The following is a 19,911-nucleotide window of genomic DNA, read 5'->3' as shown; positions in this document are numbered from 1 at the left end:
CAGGCAGCTATCTCGAACTTTTTTATTGGTCCAACCAAATTACAATTTTGTCTGGTTCAAATTTATTGTTTTGCTATTGTTTTTTTTTTCCTCCCAGAAGTTATGATTTTACCCTCAGTTCAAACTTTTCGTTTTGTCATCGTTTTTGTTTTTTTTCCTGTTAAATTACGACTTTACCCCGGTGTAAAATTACAGTCATGCGGTCGTTTTAGCTTTTCTTTTACAAAACTATGGTAGTGTTTTGTTTTAATTGGTTGATTCAGGATAACTTTTATTTGCCTGGCACACGCTCATTTATCTTGAAAAGTTACAATTTTGCCAAAAGTTACAATTTTGCACAAAGTTTAAAATTATACTTTTTCCATCGTTTTAGTTTTTTTTAGCAAAAGTATTGGAGCGTTTTGTTTTAATTGTTTGACTCGGTTGAATTTTTTTTAGATCGTGCAGTATGAGTAGTATACGCAAGTAACGAAACATAAACTTACATATTATGAAACATAAATATTCGGCTCTGTGCCCTGTGACGCGAGCGGGGCAAAAAGTAGTTAATAACATAAACAAAGCTAAAGGACAAAGCATATCAGTACCACCTACACGGCTACACAATATCAAAGTTACTTTTTCAACAACAGTTTAAAGAGTTAAATGCTTGGTTGGTCCCTGTAGTTTTCAAAAATTACAGACTTGGTCCCAGTGGTTTATTAATTACGCGCGTGGTTCTTGTGGTTTTCAAAAATGCACTCGGTTGGTCCCCAGCCCTAACATCAGTTAAATTTCTCAGTTAACTATGTGTGAAATGACTATATTACCCCTGAATAATTAAAAGAAATAAAAATATATATATAAAGAACTCATCTTCTTCAACCTCTTTCTCATCTCTTCCTTTCCCTATCAACCACCACTCTACCAGCCACCATCTAGTGACACCACCACCACCTAACCACCGCCACCACTGGGTCACCAGATTCTCTCTCTCTCTGGCATCTTCTTCTCCACCAATCCGCTCTCTTTGACCTTCCAAAACACACACACACCTACACATACAACACGCTGTCTCCACTTCTCCCAAAGCGTCGCTAAAACTATCAATCACAAATGGCTTCGTTGTCGGAACAACAACAGACGAATCGTGAAGATTTACCGACGGTTAAAGAACTGATGCATAAAACGAAACTAATTCAGTTTTTTGGAAGAGATACTCCGATTATACTGCAGAATGATAATGGACCTTGTCCTCTGCTCGCTATATGTAATGTTTTACAACTCGTGTTACTGTTTTCTACGGTTTCTGATTTGATGAAATTGGTTGTGTAGATAAGTTTTTGTTTGTTTTGATTAGAATATGATCCAATTAGTTAGCGTATGGTTTAAGTATTAGGAGAAGTGATTATGAGTTTTGAGTTAATTGTAGTTTTGTAAACAGTTTGTTTCGTTATCAATTACCTAAATCAAGTTGAAGTCTGGAGCATCGGATTTCGATTCCGTACAAATGATAATTGAGGTGGGTTTTAATTAGGATTGAAATTAGGGGTTTTTGATATGGGTTTTGAAACTGGGGAGAGGTTGTGGGCTGTGTTGTGCTAGTCGGCTGATGGTGGTGAACCGGTGGTGGCGGTGGTTAGGTGGTGGTGGTGTCACTAGATGGTGACTGGTGGAGTGGTGGTTGATAGGGAAAAGAAGAGATGAGAAAGAGGTTGAAGAAGATGCGTTTTTTATATATTTTTTTTAATTTCTTTTAATTATTCAGGGGTAATATAGTCATTTCACACATAGTTAACTGAGAAATTTAACTGATGTTAGGGCTGGGGACCAACCGAGTGCATTTTTGAAAACCACAGGGATCACGCGTTTAATTAGTAAACCACTGGGACCAAGTCTGCAATTTTTGAAAACCATAGGGACCAATCAAGCATTTAACTCCAGTTTAAACTAAAGATACCATTGTCCGTACGTATATAGTAATGTAATAAAACGAACTTATACTTGATATATAAAACGAACTTATACTGCGGGTAATGATGAAATTGTTTTTTGTATTTTGATTTAAGATCTATGAAAATAGCGACTTAATATACCGAAGCATCCTCACTGGATTAAATCAACAACAGAACACCGAGAAATATAAGGGATTAGAGATTGACAATTTCGGATAACATCATCTGAAACTTTCAACTATGATCTATAAATAAGGCTTTTCTTTTCGATCTAAAACAAATTAAATTAACCAAACACACCTACACCCATTTCACATACACGTACGTATACACCATAAACCATACCCATGGCTCACCAAGTAATTGCCGCCAACGGCGGTGCCGACCTCCCCGCAAAGCTCACCGGACAAGTGCTTGTCTGCTCCATCATCGCCGCCTTCGGCGGCCTCATGTTTGGTTACGACATTGGCATATCAGGTAATTATAATTCCTCTACGTTTATTTTTATTACAAACCCTAAAACCTAGATCCATGCATATTGACGTACGTGATTGTGATTTGTTTAAATTCGTTAAGATTGAGATAGATCGGTTATTTGGTGAATTATTTGGACAAATTTGCGAATTAGGTTAAGGATATTTGAAGTTTTCTTTGGTTATGAAAATTATTTATATATTGTGGTTATTGTTGTGTAGGAGGAGTGACATCAATGGATGAGTTCTTGAAGAAGTTTTTTCCGGATGTTTATGTTAAAAAACACCATGTTAAAGAAGATAACTACTGCAAATTCGATGATCAGATACTTCAGCTCTTCACATCTTCTCTTTACCTCGCCGCGGTTGCTTCTAGTTTTGGGGCATCAAAATGTTGCAATAATTATGGCCGGAAAATCACCATACAACTGGCGTCGTTTTTCTTTTTGGTAGGTGTGGTTCTCAATGCGGCAGCATTGAACATCGCGATGCTCATCACTGGAAGGCTTATGCTTGGTGCTGGTATCGGTTTCGGTAACCAGGTATAGTAAACCCTAATTGCATTAAGTGGTTGGCTAAATGTACTCTTTACCCTTTTCAGACCCTACCTTAGCTTTGCTATTGGTGGGATTTAGTGAGTATGATGATGATGATTAATTAAAAAAAAAGGTAGAAATAATAAGAGTGGGGGTAGGGATGGGGTGGGGAGGCCCTTTCATTAATTACATCTTAAGGTAATTATGAGGGGCGGGTATGTTTAGCACAACCATTTCATTAATTGTATTTCGGTGTATAAGCTAAACCCTAAATTGTACAATTTACAACGCGTAGGCTGTGCCACTATTCATATCCGAGATCGCTCCAAACAAGTATAGAGGGGGTCTAAATGTTTGCTTCCAGTTGTTAGTCACGGTTGGGATCCTTGCGGCCAACATAGTTAACTACTTCACCGCGAGCCACCCATATGGCTGGAGGATTTCCTTAGGCGGTGCATCCGTCCCAGCTCTTTTCCTCGCATTCGGGTCCCTACTAATTGTGGAGACTCCCACAAGCCTAATAGAGCGAGGACATCCAGAACGCGGATTAGCAACTCTACGAAAGATCCGAGGGGTTGAAGATGTGCAAAAAGAATTTGATGAAATAGTTAACACCACCGAGTTAGCTAAACAAATCAAGCACCCATTCAAGAACCTAATGAAGCGATCGAGCTGGCCTCAGCTCATCACCTCGGGTGTCCTTCAAATTTTCCAGCAGTTTACCGGCATCAATGTGATCATGTTTTATGCACCCGTTTTGTTTCAGACAATGGGGTTTCATAGTGACGCGTCTCTACTATCGGCTGTTGTGACGGGTACCATTAACACCATGGCTACATTGGTTGCGGTTTTTTGTGTTGATAAACTTGGAAGGAGGTTTTTGCTTATTGAAGCTGCCATCCAAATGTTCATTGCTCAGGTAAAAAAATTGTTTTTTTACACCTATTTTTTTTAACGGCCAACAGAATTAATTCAGAGCACTAATATTCCATCCAATATTGATGACAAATTAAAAGACTTTATATCTGAAACATAAATTGCTTTACACGCAAAAGTGTATAGATTTAGTCATTTAGGGAATGTTGATCTTTTTTAGTTATAAATGTTGAATTTTGGGCTCCTTATCATTAAAAAATGCTAGATTTAGGTCAATAGTGTGAAAACTTAAGAATTATTTCACTTAAGCCTTTTTTTCATATGAGGTTTTCATATGTTGTTTATTTATTTAATTTTTTTTGTATGTAGGTTGTAACAGGAGGAATACTTGCTGCATTTTTGAAATCTACGAACACGTTACCTAAGCAATACGCGTATCTAGTGCTACTCTTGATATGCGTTTTCGTATCAGGTTTCGCATGGTCTTGGGGTCCATTAGGGTGGCTAATTCCTAGTGAAATATTCCCACTTGAGACTCGAACCGCGGGTTTCTTCTGTGCAGTGAGCATGAATATGATATTCACCTTCATCATAGCTCAAGCTTTTCTCACAATGCTTTGCCATATGCGCGCAATGATCTTCTTCTTCTTTTCCGGGTGGATTGTGATCATGGGGCTATACGCCTACGCACTTCTACCCGAGACCAAAGGCGTCTCCATCGATGAAATGAACGAGAAGGTGTGGAAGAAGCATTGGCTTTGGAAGAGATGTTTTAAAAACGAAAGCGAACAATCCCGGGAGGACAAGCCTTGATGCATGTTCTTATTGTTATTTTAAATTTATTTCATATCTACCGAAACTTGTTTACTGAGACGTCAATTTTTGGGGGGAATGATTTAATTTTACTTAGGTTTGTGGATCATTTCATTAGTTACATTGGTTTTGTTTTTTTATTATTTAAGTGTCAGTGTTACTATTTTTCTAGTGTCAGTGTTACCCATTTAATTTATCATCCAAATTACGATTTCGAATTCATTATAAAATTTTTGTTCCCCTTTGTAAGCATAGCTTATAGATTGTTTTTCTTCTTTGAATTTAATTTGAAAACCATATAAGTATCTTAAAATTGAGTTAAAATAAGGGAAAATCACCAAACTAGACATGTAGACTTTGAAAATTAACAAAAAGAGACAGGAAAATTGAGCCGGCAAAAAAGCATCACCGGCTAAGACGGCTAGAAAATTACCCTGGCACGACAACTTTCGTAAAGTGCATTGAGGATTACAAACAAACCAATAAAATTGTAACACATGTAAAAACAGGTTCTATGCCTTAGCCGGCAGATAAAAGCGAGAGCTAAGACTCAGCCGGTGACTATAATTTTGCCAACCTTTTATGGTTTGATTGCCTTTTTGTGGACCCTTGGTACTTTTCATTATTTATTTTATCAGCGAAGGCTTAGCCGTCTTAGCCGACGGTGCTTATTTGGCCATTGTTTGATTAGTTAGTTTTGAATGTCTGTCTTTAAAATGTTTAAAAGTCAATGTGTCTCTTTTATAAAAAAAGTGAGTCAATATATCTTTTTTCGTGATTTTCCTCTAAAATAATGATAGTGTCATATTGCTAAATTTTTAATGAAATATGACATACAACCATCGCACCATCCTTGTGCCTAGATATCGCGATGATCCTCTTTGAACTTTTTGTAGGTTATATAGTTTGTAAATTCCTAGATGCTCATTTTCAGTTGTGTAATATTCTCTTTATTTAATTTATACATTTTCCCTCTCATAAAATTAGTGTTAACTTATGTCTCTTTACTCTCTCTCGCTTTCTCTGATTGACAACTATCACCGCCCCATCTTTACTCACTCTCTTTCTCCCTATTCTTTTCCTCTGTCTCTCTCTCATACAACCATGGGGCAATTTTAGGAAAAACGTTTTTACATGTGTATATAAGTGTTATGGGTGGTTTTCTATGCATATATCCTGACTAATACTAATATTCTGACTATGTTTCTCTTGTTGTGATCAGGATACCGGATCAGGATATTGGTAACATACTGATACAATATCCTGGTAATAGCTAATTAAACCACGTGCAGGTAAACGAGGCAAGTCTCCAATGTTCAAGTGGACTTCTTCTCCTCAAGACTCGGGCAAATCTGTTGAAATATGGACGTTGAAGCCGGAAGACTTGGACTACAACGTTCACATAGGGAATACTCGCATGATCCCGGTTTTATAGGCTAGTTGGTTGTTTTTATTTTACTATAAATAGGAGTGATCGGATCAGATAAGGACACACAATTCTCTCGAATTCTCTTTCTCTCTAGCTGCAAACAATCACTACGCACATACACTTGTATTCAAATCGCTTTGTAACACTTAGTTGATCCGCATCATATCCTGCACTGTATCTTGACATTTAAAGTAATAAGAAGAACAAGGCAGCTGCGATTGTCAGCTCCCGAGGTTTTATGCCGGCGATCTAGATTGATTAAGGGCTTTCCTCGTATATCCCGTGTCACCCTTTACTTTTTTGCTCATTGTTTGATCCTAGATATAGCTCAATATCCTGAGTCGTATCCTGATAACTGTTTTTACAAACAACTAAATTAGCATATTTTCAACACACATTCCTAGCACACTACCTCACTTGACTAATTTGATCACTTAATTGCTTCGGTAATTTTTGACCAAAACAATTTGGCGCCCACCATGGGGCACGTGGTGCTATTTCTACTAAAAGCTTTTGCAAAATCATTACTTGGTTTTCTATTTTCAAAACTTTTTGCTACACTATTTTCAATGGCCTCGAGATCAAACATGAGCTCTTCCTCCGTGTCTGCTACAACCTCTGCAACAATTGGTTCGGTGCTTCCACCACCTCCTCCGAGAACGCAAGCCTCTTCACAAGGAACTGAAATTCATGTGGCTCGGGATGTTATCCCCGCTTGCAATATTTCAGGGATCTGGTCCTGTTTTGGCCTCTAATGAAGAAATTCTAAATTTATTTGGTAGTGTACAGGAACAGATGAGGCAGCAGCAGGAAACCAATCAGATGCTGATGAGAGAGATACGACTCTTAAAATCCAGTTTAAACAGGCCCGCTGAGGATACTGTCACTCCCTTGCAACCCAGAGCTTTGAACTTCAGTTCTGCAGTATATATTGAGGATAACAGGGGGAATATTATGCCTAGCCATACCCAGAATCACACTCCTGAGATACCCTCTTCAGTCAGGGTGTCAACTATGAGAAGCTCAGGATATGCTTCAGGATATGGCCAGAATCCTCAGACTGGTAACGTATCCGATAATAATAATACTCTTGCTACTAATGGTGTTGGATCTTTGTAGGATGCAGGTGTAACATCAGCATTTTCTAGGGAGCTTTAGAAATTGAAGGACATGATATCCAGTGTACCTGGGTTGGTCCAACCAATTCCGGAAGTATCCCAAGACAGCCACAGGATATCCCGGTTTGCATATCCTATTAGTGATGCTGAAATCACAAAGAGATTTCAGACCCCCAACATGAAGCTCTATGACGGAACTACGGATATTGAAGAACATATTGCCCAATATAGGGAAAGTATGGAAATCAACCCTATCCCTCCGGATTTCAAGGAAGCTTGCCTATGCAAGGGTTTTGGTTCTACCTTAACAGGATCAGCCTTAAAATGGCTCTTAAACGTTCCTCCTCACTCAATTACTTCATTTGCTCATTTAGTTAATTTATTTAATAGTCAATTTTCTTGTAGTTGAAGTTTTGAGAAACTAACTAGTGATCTTTACAGGATAACTCAAGGGCCTCAGGAATCCTTGAAGGATTATATGAACAAATTTAGTCGAGAATCCTTAGATATCCCGCATCTTGATGTTGCAACAGCTGTGCAGGCTTTCAAGATGGGGTTGCAAAAATATTCTCAATTTTACTAGGATCTTGTAATGAATCCCTACAGGAATCTGGATGAAGCTCGTAACAAGGCTTTAAGATATATTCGGCTGGAGGATGACAAATGCAAGAGAGCTTGAACTCGTCCACAACCTATGAATCAACCAACAGGAAATCAGAATCCTCGTATAAGCCATATCGCTCTAAGCCATATGGCAGAAATGACAACAAAAAGGTGAATCTTGTTGAAGACGAGGATCCTGAGGAGTATCCTGAGTTGTCTGAATATTGTTTTTCTGTTAATATACCAGAATTGATGTATGCTATGCAAGGTTTAGGAGACAAAGCAAGATGGCCCCAGAAGAATCAACAAAAAGCTGATTGGAAGGATAAGTCCAAATGGTGTGCCTTCCATGAGGATTTCAGGCACGTTACTGAGGATTGCATTGTTTTGAGGAAAGAAATAAGCTATCTATTGAGCAAGGGATATCTAAAGGACCTCATGGGAAGAAAAAAGAACAAGGGGTAGGATACTGAGAAAGATCCTGAACGAGTAGGATCGCCTCCTGCGGATGCCAAGATAATTAACTTCATGTCAGGAGGAACTGACATATGCGGGACGTCACATTCTGCGGCAAAAAGGCACGCGAAGGAAGCCAAGGCAGAGAGGGGAGATAAGCCAACCAGGATGTCAACCCTCACAACTGATAAAGTGATCACATTCGATAGCGATGACAGGGATACTGTTCAGGATGCTCACCATGATGCTTTGGTAATAACGTTATATGTTGCTAACCATTTTGCGCGTAGGATACTGGTGGATAATGGCAGCTCCGTCAACATAATTCAGTTGGAAACACTGAAGAGGATGAATGTATCCCCGATGGATATTACTTCGAAATCTACTGTGCCTGATGGTTTCAGTGGAGAGGCTAGGAATACCGTAGGGGAGATAAAGTTGCCCGTGTATGTTGAAGGGGTCAACTCAATGCAGCGCTTTTGTGTCATGGACTCTTTATCCTGCTATAATATTATATTAGGTAGGCCTTGGATCCATGATATGAAAGTTGTGTTGTCAACCTTTCATCAATGCATCAAGATCCCTACTCCTTAGGGAGTAGTCAAGGTGGAAAGTGATCAGCAGGAAGCAAAGGAGTGTTATTCTTCTTCGATGAAATCCTCAACGAAGCCTAGTCAGCATAGCAATTAAAGATGTGAGGCCAAGATATCATGGAGGCCTAAGAACAGGATGTGAAGAAAATTATCCTGGATCAGGATAATCCGGATATTTCGGTGCTCGTAGGGAGCAATATCCCTCAGGATATTGAAAACCAATTGACTAACTTTTTGAAATGCAGGATGTCAACATTCGCATGGAAACACGAGGATATGACAGGTATCTCCAAGGATATTATAACTCATAAGCTCGGAATTGATAGGTCTTTCAAGCCTGTCCAACACAATAATTCAGGAAGAAGTTGAGAGATTACTAAAAAGCAAGATGATTAGGGAAGTGAAATTTCCCAAATGGCTGGCAAATGTAGTTGTGGTGCAAAAGAAAAACGGGAAATGGAGAATCTGTGTAGATTACACAGACTTGAACAAAGCTTGCCCCAAAGACCCATTTCCTCTGCCTCATATTGATTCAATGGTAGATGCTACTGTTGGCCACGAGATGTTAACCTTCATGGATGCCTCCTCAGGATTCCAGTAGATCCAAATGGAACCCTCGGATCAGGAGGATACTGCTTTCATGACACCAACAGGTATTTATTGTTATACTGCTATGCCTTTTAGTTTAAAAAATGCAGGTGCAACATACCAAAGATTGGTGAACATGATATTTAAAGACAAGCTGGGGGACACCATGGAGGTGTACATCGATGACATGGTAATAAAATCTAAAAAGGCTGAGGATCACCTCCAGGATATCAAGGGAGCATTCGATATCCTGGACCGATACAACATGAAACTAAATCCTGCCAAATGCCATTTTGGAGTGGGAGCAGGAAAGTTTCTAGGGTACTGTTTTGGTCAAAAATTACCTAAGCAATTTAGTGATCAAATTAGTTAAGTGAGGTAGTGTGCTAGAAAGTGTTATTGAAAATGTGCTTGTTAAGTTGTTTATAAAATCAGTATTCGGGATACGGTTCAGGATATCGAGCTGTATCGATGATCAAACAATGAGCGGAAAGTAAAGTAAATGACACGAGATGTACGAGGAAAGCCCTTGATCAATCTAGATCGCCGGCATAAAACCTCGGGAGCTGACAATCGCAGCTGCCTTGTTCTTCTATTGCTTCAAATATCAGGATACAGTGCAGGATGTGGTGCGGATCAACTAAGTGTTACAATATGATTTGGATACAAGTGTGGTGATTGCTGTGAACTAGAGAGCAAGAGTGTACGAAAGTGTTGGGGAAAGAGTCTGTGCCTTAAACTGATCCGCCACATCTATTTATAGTAAAGATAAACCAACAAACTATCCTAAACTTGCGGGATCCACCGAATATTCCTTCATTGAACGTTGTAGACCTGGTCTTTCGGGCTCAACGTCTCTTCTTCAACGAATTCGTCCGAGTCTTGAGGAGAAGAAGTCCTTTCGACCGTTAGTAAGTCTTAACCTTCAACCTGCACGTGGTTAATTAATAAATCTCAGGATATTACCCAAGATGTCAGCAATATCCTCTTCTAGCATCCTGGTCACAAGCGAACAAACAAAGGCAGGATATTGGTCAGGATATGTATGCTTAGAAAATGACCCATAACAATTGTCCCCAAATATATCTGTTGGTGTACCAATCCAACGGATATATTTCGAAAATCTTATCCCATAACTCATGGCATTTAAAATGAAGCAACGGTCAAGATCACATCGTAACTTCCAACGCGTTTTTTACTCAATGGAGATTTACGATGCCCCTATATCTTCTCTCTTCTTGTTTGAAAAGCAGATATCTCCAACAGAACCTTCAGGTAATTTCTTTCATTTCAAATTTTTTCCCTGTCAATTTACTTCATTTCACTTGCAATGGATACCGAGACCTTCATTCAGCAGAATCTCCTTAAAAAATCCCGAAAAGGAGATCTGCGCTTTTGACAACGCGGACATCGCAGCTTTAAGAGCTTCCGGCGCTTTCCCCGACAGCACAGTCTTCAGATCATTCGATCGGTCAATCCGATCGGATGTTTCTTCTACCGAATGGATTTGTTTTCCGGCATATCCCTTTTCACTAGGTCTTCGGTACCTTTTTCCTGAATTCATGATGCAATTCTTTCGAACCACCGGCATCTCTTTTGCTCAAACCATGCCCATGGTTTGGAGAGTACTGATTGTACTTAATCAAATCAAAAATCTCCACTGTTCCGACCTTCGCATCGAGGATTTGCCTATCGCTTATCGTCTCCGATCCCACGGCTCTAGCCGATTCTTGCTTTTCTCGACATCCAGCAAACCCTTGATTCTCAAAGCCACCAAAAACGAAGACGGATGGCAACGCAAATTTTTCTTTGTCAAACGAGATTCCATTGCCGAGGGTGCCAACCTTCCGGTGGAGTGGTTAACCACCGGTAGGATCATAAATATCCTCATAGACCATTTAATTGTTATCTTCTATTAATACTCTTCTTTTTGATCTTTATGCAGTGAACTTTAAGGAAGTTGCTCCCCCTAGCGCTGATTCAGAAGAGAGAATCAATACCATTTACCGGTTACCTGCAATAGATAGAACTTTCACCACACACGTCCCGAGTTCCAGCCAATACTCATCATCCGAGATGTCTGGTAAGAATTTCTTTCAGAATAATTAGTCACAATAGTATAATGATAAAAATAAAGATTAAAACTTTTCCCTTTTATGCAGCACCAGCTAAGATCCCTGAAGTCTTTGATCTTGACGAATTGGACAGCTATTCTGATCAGATCCAGGTTAAGAAAGAGCCTAACCCCAAAACCACAGCTACATCCAAACCCAGCAGCTCCAAAGCCATCGTCATACCTAAACCTTCACCAGCCACCAAACCCCGGAGTTCAAGCTCCCGCAAAAGGAAAGAACCTGATTCCCCTGTCATTTCTGACACATTTCCTTACGAGAAGCACGGGTTCATTGAAGCTAGCGGGTTTATGACTTCTTTTCTTAACCAAGTCAGTATTCTCATACCATATCCTGCGATTTACACTACTATCAAAGGTTTATCAATATTAATACCTATCTTTTTACTTTTGTAGGGTCTCGAGCGTTTGGTTAACTTATATCAAGAATCCTGCAAGCTCAACAAGACACTCGAATCTAAATTAAAGGAAGCAGAAGTCACGATCTCCGACCAAGGTATGATTGTGGCCGCCAAATCTCGTCATTACGAGGAGAAATACAAAGCTATGACCCAAGAACACCAAGCTGCTCTCAACCAAGCCACTCTTCAAGCCTAGTCCGATCTAGAAGCCGCCCATGTGCAGTACGAACGGGATATGGTCAGCTACCGGGAGAGCCTCAAAAGTTCCGTTGTCATTTCTCTCCTCCAAGCCAGGTTGAAGATGGCTGACGAAGCCAAAACATTAGGCTTCGACTGTCCTTCCTGGGATGTTGGTGCTTGGGAGACCAAGCTAAAGAACCTCGGCGGCACCTTTTCCAAATCAAATGTCGATGAATCTTCCAAAGCGGCCGAAAAAGCAACCGATGCTGAGAAGGATGCTAAGGTGGATTCCAAGACGGATGCCGCTGAAACCACTATGGACCAAGAAGGCGCTACCCCCTAGAACTTATTTCCTTTGAATTATTCGAACAATTTTATGTTTCTAAGAACAATTTACATTTCCGTATCTAAACAATTCGATAGCCGAAGGTGGATGGGTCCTGGGTTTCAGGATGAAACCTTCGGTTATCAAAGAATAATTTCATCTCTTTATATTTCTAAGTATAAATTTTAGCTTTGCAAAAATTCCATACTGTTATCTTATAAAATATCCTGATCAGTATGCTCAGCGATATATTGTAAAACTCTTTATCAGATAGAACTTACAAACATCGCTTCATTTTGTAGAAAGTTTTTGATAAACAACCAGTTTTCAATAGTATTAAATGATCAAAGTTCCAAACTATCACTAGTTTCAAACACCCTAATCAAATATTCTGAAAAAGACTTTGAGAATATATTAGGATACTTGTCCTTTTTATAAAACATAATGTCACTAAAAACTTAAACGATGTTTACAAAGGAAAGATCATACCAGAAATAGGGTATAAACCTATTACCAAACTTCAGTCCCTTTGCAATTCTTCCCATAAAGATGTCCCCTGTGCAAGGTATTTAGCGCATTAGTTCCAAATCCCATCTTTTTAGCTTTTGCACCACCACCTTAATGGGAATGTCCCCTGTGTACAATGCCTTCAAATACTTTAGAAATCTTCTGAATGTCAGTTTCCATCGTTTAGGCAATTTTTTATGTCCCAAGGGCAAAACCCAAGGATGTACTGGAGATAAATCCCTTGTATCCTGGGGAAAATCCCAAATTTTCATGCGCTACAGGCGGGAGTGTATAAACTCCAAGACTTAGAAAGGTGAAAACCTTTAAACCTTAGAGAGTATAAAATACCATTTCGTGAGAGATGGTGATCAATCCTCATATACCTTTAGGATTCAGGATATAGCCAACAGTAACGAAATTGTCAGCCACTTTTACATGGACTGGTCCCGCCACCTTGAACTATCCCTGAATAACTTGCGCTCCAGGCGGGGTGTTTAAACCCAATTCGGAAGAAAGGTGAATACCTTTAAACCTGTGAAGGGATCAGTACCCCTTAAACGTGAGAGAGGGGGCCAATCCTCTAATCTTTCGAGTTATCCTGAGCACATATCCTGGAGCTACATCCTGAAACATATCTTGCAAAACAATTGTAAACTAAGGTGGGTGTTAGCTTGGCTAACACCCCTCCGATGCTTAAGTCAGTATTGGGTTACAAAGAATAAATTAAACCAAACATATTTAAAAAAGGTAGAATTCATACCATCCTGAGTTAGAAATTAAATTCTAAACTCACTTGAAATAGAGCTTGAGGTGTATAGCATTCCAGGACCTCGGTAGCATATCCCCCTCCATATTCTTGAGTTTGTATGCTCCTTTTCCTGCTTCTGATTCAACCTCGTATGGTCCTTCCCATTTTGGGGCTAGCTTGCCATCAGCAGGATTAGTAGTATTCTGAAATGCCTTTCTTAACACTCAATCTCCAACCTTAAACCTTCTGGTCCTAATGTTCTTGTTATATGCCCTGGATATTCTCTGTTGATATGCTGCCATCCTTAGCCTTGCCGCATCTCGTTTTTCATCTATAGTGTCTAAATCTTGACACAAGGCTTCAGGATTCTGCTCAGGATCACTTAGGGTAGATCTTACAGTGGGTATTGTCATTTCTGTCGGGATTACTGCCTCTGCTCCAAATACTAAGGAAAATGGAGTTTGCCCAGTAGCATTCTTCACAGTTGTCCTGTCAGCCCATAGGACAAATGGTAATTCTTCTGCCCATCTTCCCTTCTTAGCCCCAAGTCTCTTTTTCAAATTGTTGACAATTATCTTGTTTGAGGATTCTGCCTGCCCATTCGCTTGAGGGTGTACTGGAGTAGATGTTATCATTTTGATCCCCCAACTCTTGCAGAAATCAGTGGTCCTTTTGCTTATAAACTGGGACCCATTATCACAGATGATTTCAGCTGGTACCCCAAACCTGGTCAGGATATTCCTTTTTATGAAGGATGCCACTTCTTGGTCTCTAACTTGGACAAACGCTTCAGCTTCAACCCACTTAGAGAAATAATCCGTCATTGCCAGCATAAAGACTTTTCCTCCCGGGGCTTTTGGCAATTTTCCTACTATATCCATGCCCCACTTCATAAATGGCCAAGGGGAAACAATAGGATATAACGGTTCAGCGGGCTGATGCAATATGTTACTATGTCTTTGACACGCATCACATCTTCGAGCATACTCTGCAGCATCTTTTCTCATTGTTGGCCAATAATATCCTGTCCTTAATACTTTCGAAAATAATGACCTGCCCCTAGTATGGTTACCACAATCCCCTTCATGTATATCCCGAAGTACTTCTTTGGCTTCAGGATCCTCCAAGCATCTCAAGTATGGTCCTGCAAGAGATTTCTTATATAAAATATTATTTATAATAGTGAATCGTGATACCTTCATCCTAAATGCCTTAGGATTTTCATCTTCGGGGATATGTCCTTCCTTGAGATATCTCATAATTGGAGTCGTCCAGGATTTAGGATCCTCTTCAGGATACACCACTCCAGGATTCTGAATACCTGCTACTTCTTTATGCTGAGGATCCGTTGCAGGATACCGGATATGTAATATCGGTATTGGGGTCCCTTCTGGTATCCTGATTGATGATCCCAAGTTTGCCAATGCGTCTGCTTCGGCGTTATCCTCTCTTGGTACCTGTTCAAGTGTAAAAATATCGAAATATCCTGCTAATTTTTTAAGAATACCGAGGTATTCAATTAGTTTCTCACCCTTGACTGCATAGGATCCATTAAAATGATTAGTAATTAACAAGGAATCAACATATACTTGCAAATTCCTGATATTCATATTCTTGGCCAATTCTAATCCTGCAATTAAAGCTTCATATTCTGCCTCATTGTTAGTAGCAGGGAATTCACATCTAACAACCTGGGGTATTATGTCCCCCTGTGGCGATTTTAGTAGTATACCTAAACCTACACCCCTTACATTAGATGCACCATCAGTATATAATGTCCAGGATTCTAAGTTTTCTCCTAGTTGTTGCACTTCTAGGTCTACTTCATTTTGAATATCACTACTGAAATCAGCCACAAAGTCTGCTAGAGCCTGAGACTTTATTGCATTTCTAGGTTCATATATTAAATCATAGGCACTTAATTTAGCGACCACTTAGCCATTCTACCTGACATCTCTGGTTTCCTAAGCACATTCTTAACAGGGTAATTAGTTTTAACATGAATCCTATGTGTTTCAAAATAATGTCTAAGCTTTGTTGATGCCATTACTAGAGCCAATATTAGCTTTTCTAGGTGAGAATATCTAGTTTCAGCATTTAACAAACTTTTGCTAACATAATAAACAGGATACTGCTGACCTTCATGATCCTTTACGAGTACTGCACTTACTGCATTCCCTGATACTGCAAGATACAGGGATAATGGTTCACCATCTTCAGGCTTCATCAATAGAGGCGCGGTTGAGAGATACTGCTTCAAATCCTGTAGGGCTGCTTCATGTTTCTCGCCCCATTCAAATTTCTTATTCTTTTTCAGGATATCATAGAATTCTTTAAACTTTTCCGAGGATCTTAAAATAAACCTATTCAAGGCTGCCACTCGTCCTGTTAACCGCTGAACATCCTTCATATTTGAGGGTGACTTTATATTCAAGATAGCTTTAATCTGCTCCGGGCTCGCCTCTATCCCTCTTTTTGTCACCATGTATCCAAGAAACTTTCCTGCCCCCACTCCGAAATGGCATTTAGCAGGATTCAGCTTCATGTTGTATTGATCCAGGATATCAAATGCTCCCTTGATATCCTAGAGGTGATCCTCAGCCTTTTTAGATTTCACCACCATATCATCGATATATACTTCCATGGTGTCCCCCAGTTTGTCTTTGAACATCATGTTCACCAATCTCTGGTACGTTGCACCTGCATTTTTTTAAACCAAAAGGCATAGCAGTATAACAGTAAATACCTGTTGGTGTCATGAAAGCAGTATCCTCCTGGTCTGAAGGTTCCATTTGAATCTGCTGGAATCCTAAGGATGCATCCATGAAGGTTAACATTTCATGGCCGGCAGTGGCATCCACCATCGAGTCTATATGAGGCAGATGGAATGGGTCTTTTGGACAAGCTTTGTTCAGGTCTGTGTAGTCTACACAGACTCTCCACTTCCCATTCTTCTTTTGAACCACTACCACATTTGCTAGCCATCTAGGAAATTTGACTTCTCTAATCATTCTAAACTTCAATAATCTTTCAACTTCCTCTTGGATAATTGCATTCCGTTCAGGGGCGAATTTCCTTCTCTTTTGTTGTATAGGCTTACATGACCTGTCAATTCCAAGCTTGTGAGTAATAATGTCTTTCGATATACCTGTCATATCCTCATGCTTCCATGCGAATGTTGACATCCTGCATTTCAGAAAGTTAGTTAATTGTTCTTCAATATCCTGAGGGATATTGGTCCCTACGAGCACCGAGATATCAGGATTATCCTGGTCCACGATAACTTTTTTCACATCCTGCTCCGAATTCTCCACGATATCCTGGGCCCGCATCTTTAATTGCTATGCTGGACTCGGTTTGGCCGAGGATTTCATTGAGGATGAGTAACATTCTTTCGCTTCTTGCTGATCACTATCGATTTTGACAACTCCCCAAGGGGTAGGGATCTTGATGCATTGGTGATATGTTGATGGAACGGCCTTCATATCATGAATCCACGGTCTTCCCAGGATGATGTTATAGCAGGATAGAGAATCCATCACACAGAAACGTTGCATCTTGTTGACTCCTTCAACATATACGGGCAGCTTTATCTCTCCCACTGTGTTCCTAGCTTCTCCACTGAAACCAACGAGCACAGTAGACTTCGAAGTGATATCCATTGGAGACACATTCATTCTCTTCAGAGTCTCCAGTTGGATTATGTTGACGGAACTGCTATTATCAACCAGTATCCTGCGTACAAAATGGTTAGCCACATATAACGTTATTACCAGAGCATCATGGTGAGGATCCTGGACAGTATCCCTGTCATCAGCGTCAAACGTGATCATTTTGTCAGTTGTGAGGGTAGTCATCTTGACAGGTTTGTCCCCCCTCTCAGCCTTAGCTTCTTTTGCATGTCTCTTTGCCGACGAGTACGAAGTCCCGCAAATATCGGATCCTCCCGAAATGATGTTGATTATCTTGGCATCCGCGGGAGGTGAGGGTGCCCTTTCAGGATCCTTCTCGGGATCATGCCCTTTATTTTTCTTCCTTCCTAGCAAGTCCTTCAGATATCCTTTGCTCAGAAGATAGTTTATTTCCTTCCTCAAGGCAATGCAATCCTCCGTAACATGTCCGAAATCTTCATGGAAGGCACACCATTTGGATTTATCCTTCCAATCAGCTTTTTGTTGATTTTTTCGAGGCCACCTGGCTTTATCTCCTAGACCCTGCATAGCATACATTAGTTCAGGTATATTAACAGAAAAACAATATTCGGATAATTCAGGATATTCTTCAGGATCCTCGTCTTCAACAGCATTCACTCTCTTGTTATCATTTCTGCCATACGGCTTGGAGCGATATGGCTTATATGAGGATTCTGACTTCCTGTTAGTCGATTCGTATGTTGAGGATGCATTCATCCTTTCTTGCATTTTCTTGTCATCCTCCAATCGAATATATCTTAGAGCCCTATTACGGGCCTCGTCGAGATTCCTGCAGGGATTCATTACAACATCCTGATAAAACTGAGAATCCTTTTGCAACCCCATCTTAAAAGCTTGCACAGCTGTTGCAACATCAAGATGTGGGATGTCCAAGGATTCTCGACTGAATTTGTTCACATAATCCCTCAAGGATTCCTGAGGTCCCTGAGTTATCCTGTAAAGATCACTGGTTAGTTTTTCAAAACTCCGACTGCAAGAAAATTGACTATTAAATAAATTCACTAAGTGGGCAAATGATGTAATCGAATGCGGAGGAACATTTAACAGCCATTTTAAGGCTGATCCTGTCAGAGTAGAACCGAAACCCTTGCACAGGCAAGCTTCCTTGAGATCCGGAGGGATAGGGTTGATCTCCATCCTTTCCCTATATTGGGCAATATGCTCTTCAGGATCCGTGGTCCCATCGTAAAGCTTCATGTTCGGAGTCTGAATTCTTTTTGGGATTTCAGCATCACATATAGGACGTACGAACCGAGATATCCTGTGGCTATCCTGGGATACTTCAGGAATTGGCTGCACCACCCCAGGTACACTGGATATCATATCCTTTAGCTTCTGAAGCTCCCTGGATAATTCTGACGTTACAACTGTATCCTGCAAAGATTCGACACTGTTAGTGGCAATAGCATTATTATTATTAGGTACGTTACCAGTCGGTGGGTTCTGCCCGTATCCCGAAGCATATCCTGAGCTCCTCACAGTTGACATCCTAACCGAGGAGGGTATTTCAGGAGTATGATTCTGAGGAAGACTGGGCACAATATTCCCCCTATTATCCTCAGTATACACAGCTGAACTAAAGTTCAAAGCTCTGGGCTGTAATGGAGTGACAATATCCTCAGCAGGTCTGCTCGAGCCACACTTCAGGAGTTGTATTTCCCTCAACAGCATCTGGTTCGTTTCCTGTTGCTGCCTCATTTGTTCCTGCACACTCCCAAATAAGGTTAGAATTTCATTATTAGAAGCCAAAATCGGAGCAGATCCCTGAACATTCCGAGTAGGGATGATGTCCTGAGGTTGCGAGGAAGATTGCATCCTTGGAGGAGGTGGTGGAAGCACTGGACCAGTAGTAGCAGAAGTCATAGCAGACACAGTAGAGGAACTCATGTTTGATCTTGAGGCCATTATGGACAATGTGGCAAAAAGTTTTGAAAACAGAAAACTGATTAGCGATTTGATAAAGATTTTTAGTAAAGAGAGCACCACTTGCCCCACGGTGGGCGCCAAATTGTTTTGGTCAAAAATTACCTAAGCAATTTAGTGATCAAATTAGTTAAGTGAGGTAGTGTGCTAGAAAGTGTTATTGAAAATGTGCTTGTTATGTTGTTTATAAAATCAGTATTCGGGATACGGCTCAGGATATCGAGCTGTATCGATTATCAAACAATGAGCGGAAAGTAAAGTAAATGACACGAGATGTACGAGGAAAGCCCTTGATCAATCTAGATCGCCGGCATAAAACCTCGGGAGCTGACAATCGCAGCTGCCTTGTTCTTCTATTGCTTCAAATATCAGGATACAGTGCAGGATGTGGTGCGGATCAACTAAGTGTTACAATATGATTTGGATACAAGTGTGGTGATTGCTGTGAACTAGAGAGCAAGAGTGTACGAAAGTGTTGGTGAAAGAGTCTGTGCCTTAAATTGATCCGCCACATCTATTTATAGTAAAGATAAACCAACAAACTATCCTAAACTTGCGGGATCC

At 40.2% G+C, this 19,911-nt stretch overlaps 1 protein-coding gene across 1 annotated transcript; it reads left to right on the top strand.

The window, feature by feature from the left end:
- Nucleotides 1-2,239: 2,239 nt before the first annotated feature.
- LOC110938602 (sugar transport protein 8) lies at nucleotides 2,240-4,777 on the top strand. Its single transcript, XM_022180820.2, has 4 exons — nucleotides 2,240-2,411; nucleotides 2,630-2,949; nucleotides 3,239-3,862; nucleotides 4,189-4,777. Exons 1-4 carry the CDS (start codon nucleotides 2,282-2,284, stop codon nucleotides 4,630-4,632), a joined length of 1,518 nt encoding a protein of 505 aa, XP_022036512.1. The 5' UTR covers nucleotides 2,240-2,281; the 3' UTR covers nucleotides 4,633-4,777.
- Nucleotides 4,778-19,911: the final 15,134 nt, after the last annotated feature.

The sequence above is a fragment of the Helianthus annuus genome, chromosome 5, assembly GCF_002127325.2.
Source record: "Helianthus annuus cultivar XRQ/B chromosome 5, HanXRQr2.0-SUNRISE, whole genome shotgun sequence".
Taxonomy (NCBI): Eukaryota; Viridiplantae; Streptophyta; class Magnoliopsida; order Asterales; family Asteraceae; genus Helianthus; species Helianthus annuus.
Note: the sequence above shows the minus strand (reverse complement) of the source record. Positions and strands in the feature narration are given on the sequence as shown.